The sequence below is a fragment of the Lepus europaeus genome, chromosome 2 (genome assembly GCF_033115175.1).
Source record: "Lepus europaeus isolate LE1 chromosome 2, mLepTim1.pri, whole genome shotgun sequence".
NCBI classification, from domain to species: domain Eukaryota; kingdom Metazoa; phylum Chordata; class Mammalia; order Lagomorpha; family Leporidae; genus Lepus; species Lepus europaeus.
Genome location: NC_084828.1, coordinates 120,519,462 through 120,530,664, shown reverse-complemented (window position 1 = coordinate 120,530,664; position 11,203 = coordinate 120,519,462). Strand labels below are relative to the sequence as shown.

The 11,203-nt window shown below is 45.4% G+C and overlaps 1 protein-coding gene across 1 annotated transcript; it reads left to right on the top strand.

The window, feature by feature from the left end:
- Window positions 1–2,921: 2,921 nt before the first annotated feature.
- Window positions 2,922–3,668, top strand: C2H3orf80 (chromosome 2 C3orf80 homolog). The gene has a single exon (XM_062178258.1). The coding sequence runs from the start codon at window positions 2,922–2,924 to the stop codon at window positions 3,666–3,668; it is 747 nt and encodes a 248-aa protein (XP_062034242.1).
- Window positions 3,669–11,203: the final 7,535 nt, after the last annotated feature.

Here is an 11,203-nt window from a genome sequence, read left to right as displayed (position 1 = left end):
ACAATACAGTCTGAAAAAAACTCCAAAACAGACTTTCTCAGACTGCACATCTTTTGTAGGTAGGCACATTTATGCAAATGCATACAAAATTCTTAATTTACCATTGCTCAGGAAGGACACACAGCAAATAAAGGGAAACCATGAAATCAAAGGAGTTAAGGAGCAAAAAGATCCACTATAGCAACCTGGTAGGAAGGAACCATGCCCCATATCCTGAACGAGGGATCCTTATGGACAGGCTAGTTCGCAAGATCCCAACTGCGACGCCTAGACATTTTGAATAGACAAGAAAGGGCAAAGCTATCACTTTTCAGGCTTGAAGGCAGGAGTCACCAACGGTCAGTGCACATCGGAGAAGTTTCCTTCTGGACCAGTGTCACGGGACAGAACAGAACATTCTCAAGCTATCAGGACAGCTCCTGGGTGCACAGGTAACTACTACCCAGTTTTGCTATGTTCTCTTTATTTTCTTCTGTTCTAAAAAAGTATTTAAAAAAACTACAGCTAATTTAGCATTCATTCAGATGAGCATAAGTAAGTCAGGAAGAGATAATTTTCAAAAAATATCATGAAGAACTAGAGCGAGGGAAAGCAGGTAAAGGTCTTAATCTTGCCCAAGCCAGGCTTCATGAGAGGATGGTTTACAGGTGAAGCTCAGCCCCCTCCCACCAGGCTTCTTGTTTTCTCTTGCACTCATTAACACAATTTGGTGCAATTTTTTTACAAAATGAGGTTTCATTTTAATTTTAATTTTACACTGTGACTATTCTATGGAACTATGATTAAATTCCACCTCCCTCCCTAAGTGGCTTCAATTTATGACTTTCTGGGAGCTACATCTAACCTATTCATTTCTGTGTTAAGTACAAAGAAAAGAATAAGGATGCTGAGTAATGAAGATCATGTCTTTTTCTGGGGCTTTTAAAGCTATAGGATTTCATTTCTTTCCTGCAAAAGCTTGTACGCAATGAGTTACATTGCAAATAAAAATGAATTAAGTGAAACTGAGAGATCAGAGAATACCGAGGCACCAATTTTCCTGTAGAGGGTCTTTAATGGATGATGCTTTGGGACTATCAATTTGGAATGAAAAAATCAAATAAAACTCCATTTCATACTCATTTTTCAGACCTCATCCTTTTCTTTGTTTTCATATAACTACTACTGCTCAAGGCTTTATTTTATATAAGATCTATATTATTTTACTATGGCCTGCAATTTTGCAAATAAACTCTAACTCTTTAAACAGATGGAAAAGAAACCATTTAAATGCTGTTTGTTTAGTGATTTCAAAATGACAACAGGCAGGACATTTTCTCCTACACCAGCCATTCAGCTCCCCCTTCACATTACCATTGCTGCTGCCATTGGCAGAGATTCTTAAACACATCAGATAATAAAAACGCAAAGAAGTCTTTGTAGTTTTTTTTTTTTTTCAATTTCGCATTCAAAGCCCAATTCAAGCTCTGAAACTGCCTCACCCCTGAGATGTTTGAAATTCTATGATTTTCTTTTTCCTTTGGGAAAGTAAGAACAAGTCATGATCAAAGAGGAAACTGCCCTTTCTTTCTTTCTCCATTTAGTAGAAGCTCAAAGTACAAACCTGGGTTGACTCCATGCTAGGGTCCCAGTGTTAAGGAGCGGGGGAATGGTTGTCCAGCTCCAGGCCTCTCCGTGCTGAGGCCCTAACAGGCTGCTTGATCCCCGTAGATGTGACTGAGGGGTCAGTCAGGGACCCCGGAGAGCATTCTTCCTGGGTATACCGTGGGCTAAGGGACTTCTCCAGGGAGTGGTGACCAAGAGGCAAGGTAGACCCTGCTCCACAAGCTAAGTGCCAGCTCAGACTTCCTCTAGAATCAAACTTTGCAAACAAGAGTAACCTTGAAAAAGACCCTTTAGACGCCGATCAATGCTTAGCAACGCTGCCAACCACTTAACTCCCCTCCCTTGACATTTCACAGATAATTTGCTAACCCTGGAGAAGGGGCCTCCTTTTACAGCCCACCCCAAATCTCTGCTCTGTGCTTCCAGTGCAGTGGGGCTGGTCGGGTGAGCTGCTGGGCATACAGGTACCCTCTTACCTTGGCCAAGCCTGGTCACCTTCCCAGAGGACTTCCCTACGCCCTGGGGTTACTTTGGTGATGCTGTGGTGCCCAAGGAATTCCCGCCAGTTCTGGAGGTTTGGGGAGGGGGAGAACCTGCCTGAAAGCAAAAGTATCTGGAAGCACCCCGCCACCCTCCTCTCCCAACTCCAGAATGGCAGTGGGGCTGCACTAGCCATTAATGGCCATCATCCATTTTTAATCAGAAAGATCACAAGAAAGATGGTAAACGTATCCCAGTAGCAAGTCAATTTAAATAACATTCCTGGGGAAATCCAATCACTTAAAACTGAGACATGTATGTGAGCGAGAGCCCCCGCGCGCGTCTGGCTGGGAACAGCGCGACGGCTGAATTAATCAAGATCAAGGGGCTCCCAGGCTGAGCGCGGGGCGTTAACCCTTCCACTCCCGGGGGGCGACAAGGCGCAGGGGCAGCAGTGCAGCTGGCCACGACCAAGATGCCCCGGAGGCCCCTGGCAGGCGGTCTCTGCCATTCGGGTAGGCTCCGGACGCCTTGCGCCCAGCCCCTGCGACTGGGCGCGCAAGGTTAAGGTCAGAAGCTCCAGAGGCTTCACGGGCCACTCGCAGTAGCCGCCTCCCGCAGCCTTGGCGTGCCTCGGGCTCCTCCTCCCTCCCAAACGTGGCCAAGTGAGGGCTGCTCTGGCCGCGGGTAGCTGAGGCGCGGGAGGCGGCACGCGCGCGCGCGCGCGCGCGCGGGACCCGAGCGGAGCGCCGGGGAAGGGCGGGCGGACGGACAGACGGACCCCCCCCCCCGCCCGGAGCCTCCTGTCCGCGCGTTAGCAGAGGTCTGAGCGGGCCATGTGGGGACCCGGGGTCACGACCGAGGGCCTGTCGGTGGCGCCGGCACCGCCGCCGCTGCTGCCGCTGCTGCTGCTACTGGCACTGGCGCTGGTGGCGCCCTCGCGGGGCGGCGGGGGCTGCGCGGAGCTGGCGTGCGGCGAGCGGGAGCGCTGCTGCGACGCGGCCAACGCCACGGCGGTGCGCTGCTGCAAGCTGCCGCTGCACGCCTTCCTGGACAACGTGGGCTGGTTCGTCCGCAAGCTCTCGGGACTGCTCATCCTGCTAGTGCTCTTCGCCATCGGCTACTTTCTGCAGCGCATCATCTGCCCTAACCCACGCAGGTACCCGCGCGGCCAGGCGCGAGCCGGGCAGGGGCGGCCCGGGCCTCCGGGGGGCGCAGGGGCGCCGGGGGGCGCAGGGCCGCCGGACGACGACGACGACTCGCCGGCTCTCCTGCGGGACGAGGCAGCCGCCGGCTCGCAGGACTCGCTGCTGGACAGTGGCGGCGGCGGCCGGAGTCGGGCAGGCGGCGGCCGCTCGGCCCCCTCCTGCGCCTCGGAGCACGAGCTGCGCGTGGTCTCGCCAGTCTTCCTGCAGCTGCCCAGCTACGAGGAGGTCAAGTACCTGCCCACCTACGAGGAGTCCATGCGGCTGCAGCAGCTCAGCCCTGGGGAGGTCGTGCTGCCGGTGTCGGTGCTCGGCCGCCCGCGAGGCAGTGGTGCCGGGGAGCCCGACGGCGGCGAGGGCCGCTTCCCGCTCATTTGAGCGCCCGGGGCCGCTAAGGGACAGCGCGGACGGTGAGGGGCTAGGGGCTGCAGGTGCACGCCATTGGCGGGGTGCCCGCAGCCCCCACCAACTGCCTCAGACCCCGCCTGGCACCCAGGCGTGGGCGCCCATCGCCCCGCGGCTGGGTTAGGGTCGCTCTCCCCCGGGAGCTTCTGTGTCCCCACGTTTCATTCGGTTCAGGCAAATGCTGGGCACGCACGGCGGGGGCGGCGCGGCGAGGGAGCCCCGAGCGCCACTTGGAAGGAGGTCCCCGCCCTCTGCCTTCCCGCGTATTGTATTCACTTGCAAGTGCCTTCTTCCCGAAGCAGGAACACGTGAGCCCTTTGGTGCGTCGGGAGAAGGGCGGCTTTCTTTAGGGTCGAGAGAAAAGGCGCGCGGTGCCGCTCCTTTCCCTCCTCCGGCCCGGACGGATCGCGGTGTCCCGGGATGGGCAAGGGGCGAGGAGCCCACGACGGCGGCGGCCGGTGACCGCGGCGCGGAGCTGCGAGAGCGCCTGTCTAGCGGAGGACGTGCAGTTAGCTGCGGCACCTAGCCAGGGCACAGCCACCAGGGAAATCCGTGACCCTACAATTGGACTTTGGGTTTTTCAGTAACCGAGAAGGTATTGATATTTATTTGTCTCGTTTTTCAGTTTTCACCATGTATTGAACGCAGCAGGAAGGTATTTCAGCAACTTAATGGCATCATCATCATTACTTTTTTTTTTTTAGAGCATTGATGTTCAGGAAATGGCCCACACCCTGTCACTATTTGATAAAATATTGGACATTATTTCATTCAAGAAAGTGGCACGGTCAAACGAGGAGACGTGACATAAAAGACATGAAGGATATCTTATTTTCACTATTTGAGAAGAATATATTTTATTTTTAGTACCGTGGCATAATATATAACTTTTATAATAACTGTGTACATTATGCAGTCTTAATGGAGTCAGTCATCACATAGTTAAGTGTAGGAATAATTGGTTACATGTATGCCATACCATGAAGCATGATGTCGTACACTTTCTCCTCCATTTGTCATTTGGACTATGTTCCACGTCATAATATAAAGCCCAAGAACCTGTGGCTTGTACCTTTCCTTTAAAGCCATAATTGTGCAGTGATGTGCTGCAGAACGATTCAGTCAACCTATCTTAAGGGACAAAAACAAGTGTCGTATCAATCCTGCCATTCCGTGAACTGTCCTTCAAGCAAAAGGTAACAACATTTCAATGCATTGTGTATAATGTACATATGCCTGTTGTCTATGTACAGTGCACACTGTATGCCATGGCGTTATTACAGTCTATGATGAACATGAATAGAGTAGGAAACATTTCTCTGCTTGGGGAAGGGTGACTATTACATCAAGCAAGATTACACGTGGATCTAGAACATTGTTCTTAGGACTGAAGAAGTCTGACAGTTCTAAGAAATCCTAAGATATCTGACTTGTATAAAAAGAAAATGATTTAAATAATTTTAAAGGTGGGTTGAAAAAGTCTGTTAATTCTGAGAATTCTTGAAATGTCTGAGTTGTAATAAAAGAGAATCTTTTACTTTAAATTTCTAAAAGCTAATGATCCTGTCATTAAAGAAAAATCATTTGAAATGTATTAAAACAGAAAACATTAAAATATTTCTCTGTGTAAATTTTATCAGATGTGTGATCATATGGTAGTGTAATAAAATATGGGATACGTATTTTTACCATTTAAAAACAGTTTAAGGCTATGCATTGACAAAAACATCAGGAGTTGAGACTACATTCATTGAGAATGTCACAAAATTTAATTAAATCACAGTTTTGTTGAATAATGACCTTATTAATGTTATTCAAATACTCTAGCACTCTGTTACATGTGATTAGCGATACTACCCACCATTCAAACACACTAGAGAGTTGCAGGATTCTGTTAAATAGTTTATTCCTTGAGGGTGTGCTGCTTTAGTCATTTCTTAAAAATCAACCGAAATATTCAAATACCAGTATATAAAGCATAGCCTGTGTGCTGTTATTGACATCTTAAAGAAATGTACAACAAAATCCTATAAGAAAGGCACTTGCAATAATGGATCAAGTATGTTTCCTTTGTAGCAACTGTGGAACCATTCTCTCCCTAAAATCCAGACTACCCATACCCTGGAAATTGTACTTTATATCAGTCATACAGTGAGTTCCCACTGAATGTTAAGATTACAACATATTTTCACTTGTATTTTTCCTGCCCAACCCGCAGGCTTTTATTGACATCATTCAGTTCAATAGAAATGGGTTTGACTCCACTACAGTTATTTTTCTTGCAATTCATTGATTTCCCAAGCACTATTTTGTTCGGGAATAATATTTTTTAGAAAAAAATTCTTTAAAACAACATGATTAGTGATAAATGAGCTTATATCCCAAAAACACACATAGCACTGGCCATCCTAACAGGCACAGAACCTGTGTGTTCACAGTGCTGGAATATGTGGATAAAAGCATTTTTAAAGCAATAAGGGAAGCATCTTGAGTGTTTAGTTTTACAGACTACCTGGAAGTTACTTACTACATAGACACAAACTATTATATATAATTGTATGTGTTTGGTAATACAGAAAATATTTTCGCCTGTAAAGAATTTATAATAAATTTTGATAATTTACAAATTTTAATAATATTCTATATGTAGTTGGAGAACAGTCTCCAACTATGTATTATTTTAATTTATAGCATAGAATATTAATGAAATTGATATGAAATATTAATTTAGTTTTATGTATCTTCTGCAAATCCAGCTGAGTGCCATGTTCTCGAGTACTGGGCCTCTGCTTCTGGCTTTCAGTCACCAAAAAGATTCAGGGTGGATGTTTGGTGTAGCAGTTAAGACACAGGTTAGCACACGCTTGCTTCATATCGGAGTGCCTGGGCTTGATTTCCTCGCTGTGCTCCTGAGTCCAACTTCCTGCTGATATGGACCCTGGCAGGCAGCAGGGATGGCTTATGTGATTAAGATTCTAGCTACCCATGTATGTGGGAAACCTGCATTGAGCTCCCAGCTCCTGGCTTCAGCCTGGCTCAGGGCTGCCCATTGTGGGCATTTGGGGAGTGACCCAGTGGATGGGAGAGCTCACCCTCTTGCTCACTCTCCTCCACTTTCTCCCCCCCAAACAGATACAAAAAATTTTAAAAAATCAAATACTGAAACATTTCAAGCACATTTTTATTTTTACTGACTTCTCATGAATGGGAAAATAATGGTCTTGAATATGGCAATCCATCTGGAATGTGAGAAAATCTGATTGGTTTGATTTTCTAAATTTAGGTACTACGTGTGTGTGTGTGTGTGTGTGTATAATCATCAGCTGCTTAAAAGCAATTCATTAGGAGACCTCAACATCATTAACAAAGCAAAAATGTTTTCTTGAGAAGGAGCTGTAAGAGGCCATTAATTGCCACATTCTGCAAATGTGAGTGTGCTTCAACCATGGAAAATGGCCTTGGCAGTTATGCCAAAGGGCATGAGGTGTACCATATTCATTGTGAGGAGAACGAGATTCAATTGTCAAGGCCAAAGGGGATATTAAGGAAATAGCCTCACTTAACAGCTTAAACGGCAATAGGCTACATACTTTAATGTTATACTTATGTATACAGTTTCTCTCAAATGGAATTAGTAAAGGAAACAGTGCAGAACTGAAACTGATGTTCTAAGCATGAGTATGTTCAGATTTATAGAACATTCTGCTTTTACTTTTGCAAATGTTTCATAGTTGTAATTAATATGAATATCCAGGTTGAGAGAAAATAATACATGTTGAAGTTTTTTAATTTTTTTTTTATTTGTTTGAGAAGTGGAAAGATAGAGCTCTCATCCACTAGTTCACTCTCCAGAAGCTCACAGTATCCGAGCCTGGTCTGGGCTGGAGCTGGAGCCAAGAACTCAATCCAGGTCTCCCACGTGGATGACAGGAAGCCAAGTATTTGAACTATTGCCACTGCCTCCCAGGGTCGGTACTGGTGGGACACTGGAGTCAGGAGCTGAACTGAGAATCAAACTTAAACACCGTAGGTGGCAGCTTTATCTGCTACACCACAGCGCCAGCCCAACATTTTGTTTTAATTGAAAATTTATACAATCAAACTATAATAGAACGTAAGAGCTCTATGTATCTTAGTTTTTTTTTTTTTTTGCCTAATACTGATTTTCTTATTTTTCACCTTTTTTATTGTGAGTATTTTAAGCAACTGTTGTAATTTCTCTGATAAATCTGAATCTGTACTAAATGTTTCCTGTGGCTAATGTAGATGTTTCCTGTGGTCAAGTTTTTAGAATTTGGGTTTTCATAAACATTGGAAAAATCGTCCCTAGGCCTGATCTTCTACAGGATATAACTTGGAGTTTTTAAGTCTCTTGGTTCCTGTCAGATATTCTACTAATTCACATTTCCACTTTGGGCTTGTGGTGAAGTTCTTTGCACCTGTCAAGTCATCTGCTTGGTTTCTCTCTTCCTAGGAGTTGCATCTGTTGACACCTGCCAGGTCTTTTATTTTTTTATTTTTATTTTTATTTTTTTTCACAGAAGTTATGAGAAGTTTCCTGATCTTTGTCAGAGGTCCAGCTGATTCGCATCTCTCCCGGGGAGCTGTCCTGAGTTTCTCATTGATCGTCTTGTTTTCTACAGTTTGCTGTGGTGTTCTCATGGGGTTTGTGGTCCCTGTTGTGTTGTCCATGGGTTCTGCCTTTTATTTAGGCACCCTAGCAAATCTCTTGATACATGTGAGGTTTTTGCCTTTTCCACATTCTACCTTGGAGATTTAGACTTCTTGTGGTTTTCAGTCTCTGGGCTATTACTTGCTGTAGTATTTTTGTAAGTTCTTTGATGCCTGTTGGGTTATTTCTCACTGCATTTTCCAACATTCCCTTTGATAATTCTTTGATTTTCTACCAGTTCTGGTTTGTGTTTGGAATGATCCTATTCTTTTTGTGGACCTTATCACCATTTATTTTTTCCTCCAACTCTTGATGTTTGTTGGAACGCTTTGATAGCCATAGGTCTCCCATGGGTTCTAGTTTACTTTACTCATCCTCAGTGAGCTCCTGATGCCTGTTGGACTTTCTACTTGTTCTGGATTCTACTTTGGAATGCCCTTAAGCTCTTGGTGGACATTATCACCATTTTTCCCTCTGATTCTTTCGGTGTTTACTGTAGCTTTCTCATAGCTGTCAGGTCTCCTATGGGTTCTGATTTTATTTTAGGTGTCCTCAGCATTTTCATGAGGATTCATCAAATACTCAAGAGTATCAAAGCCAGGACAAAAAAATAGCACAAGTTAGGGCTCTGTTTATATTTTTGTGATGGAATTAGACTGTTAAGATCTCGCGTAGAATGAGCCTCCAGAGCATAGACTTCATGAAGTGGTTTAGAGTTGACCTGAGGAGTCTGCCCTTTTGAGTGATTCTCTAGATGGTAGATTTACCAGTTGGTAGAATTTACAAGTTAGTTAATTTCGTGAAACATATTTTCTTTAGAAAATGAAGAAAGTGCCTGTCTCAGAAGGATGTGATGAAGATTAAGGTAATGTGCAGAAAGCGTTTAACACAGTTCCTGGGACATAAAAATGTATTTCCAGTGCTAGTATACGCATATTTATTGACACTGGGTTCTCGATGTGAAATTCAAATATATTTGCAGAAATTCCAAATTATTTCTAGTGAATCTGGGCATTAATGATTTGAATTAAGAAAAATAGAAACACATTTATGAAAAAACAAAAAGTAATTAACTTTACAAAAACCTACAAACTGATGACTGATTCAGGTTGAAGTGACACACTGTGGGTGTAAGACTGGGTGGGAAAAATGAAAATGGAGTTGTGTAGGAATGACAGACTAAACAGAACTGGAAGGGTTAACAGGATGGGTAGCATAATGTGGGTGAGCAAGTGTAGTGAGATAAAGGGAAACAGCACCAGAAAGATTGTCCACTGGAGCTGGAGATGGGATATTAGACTTGAGCCTTCCTCATAGCTAGAAATGCTCTGGGGAGCTAGGGTTGTGGTGTAGCAGGTTAAGCCTCCAGCTGCAGTGCCAGCATCCTATATGGGCGCCTATTGGAGTCCCAGCTTCTCCGTTTCTGATCCAACTCCCTGCTAATGGCCTGGAAAAGCAGTGGAAGATAGCCCAAGTCCTTGGGCCCCTGCATTCATGTGGAAGACACAGAAGGAGCTCCTGGTTCTTTGGCTTTGGCATGGCCCAGCCCCGGCTGTTGTGGCCATTTGGGGAATGAACCAGCAGATGGAAGAGCCCTCTCTGTAACTCTGCCTTTCAAATAAATAAGATTTTTTTATTTTATTTATTTGAAAGACAGAGTTACAGAGAGGGGTAGAGACAGAGAGAGGTCTTCCATCCGCTGGTTCACTCCCCCGATGACTGCAACAGCCGGAACTGCGCTGATCCGAAGCCAGGAGTCAGGAGCTTCTTCCAGGTCTCCCACACGGATGCAAGCGCCCAAGGACTTGGGCCATCTTCTTCTGCTTTCCCAGGCCACAGCAGAGAGCTGGATCGGAAGAGGAGCAGCTGAGACACAAACCAGCGCTTCAGGCCAGGGCTTTAACCCACTGCGGCCCCTATTTTTAGCTTTATAGTTGAAAATAGAAAGAAAGAAGCCTGTTAGCTAAAGGACTTACAATGTTTAATAGTGGAGACCAGACCAGTTGCCTAAGAGAAGCATGAATCTTCCTGGTACAGAGAGCTGGGAGAAGCTTCTCCTTCGAGTTCTCATAAAAAAAAAAAAAAAAAAAGACACTACAAGGTCAAGAATAACATTTAGCACCATCTCTGCAGTTAATATGTTCCATAGGACTTCTGAAAATGAGAGGATCTGAACAGGCAAATGGCAGAGCGTTGACACCCGATCCAGAGGAAGCAATTTTTCAAGAGACCTAAATAAGGTAGTACAGGAATTCTAATTCTGAATGCTTCCACCCAATCTCCAAATGGGTTTTAATCTAGATGATTGCATAACTTTCAAATTATTCTCCACAAATGTTTCTTTCAATTGAGATTTTTAGAGGTCACCATTGTTGCATTTTACAATAACAAAAGTGATACTTAAACACATACTGGAGAAAGTTCAGTTTTTATTTTTATTTATTTATTTATTTATTGACAGGCAGAGTGGACAGTGAGAGAGAGAGACAGAGAGAAAGGTCTTCCTTTGCCGTTGGTTCACCCTCCAATGGCCACCGCGGCTGTCGCGCTGCGGCCGGCGCACCACGCTGATCCGATGGCAGGAGCCAGGTGCTTCTCCTGGTCTCCCATGGGGTACAGGGCCCAAGCACTTGGGCCATCCTCCACTGCACTCCCTGGCCACAGCAGAGAGCTGGCCTGGAAGAGGGGCAACCGGGACAGAATCCGGCGCCCCGACCGGGACTAGAACCCAGTGTGCCGGCGCCGCAAGGCGGAAGATTGTCCTAGTGAGCCGGGGCGCCAGCTGAAAATTCAGTTTTAAAAGTTATCCTTTATTCCATTACAACTGAGATACTCC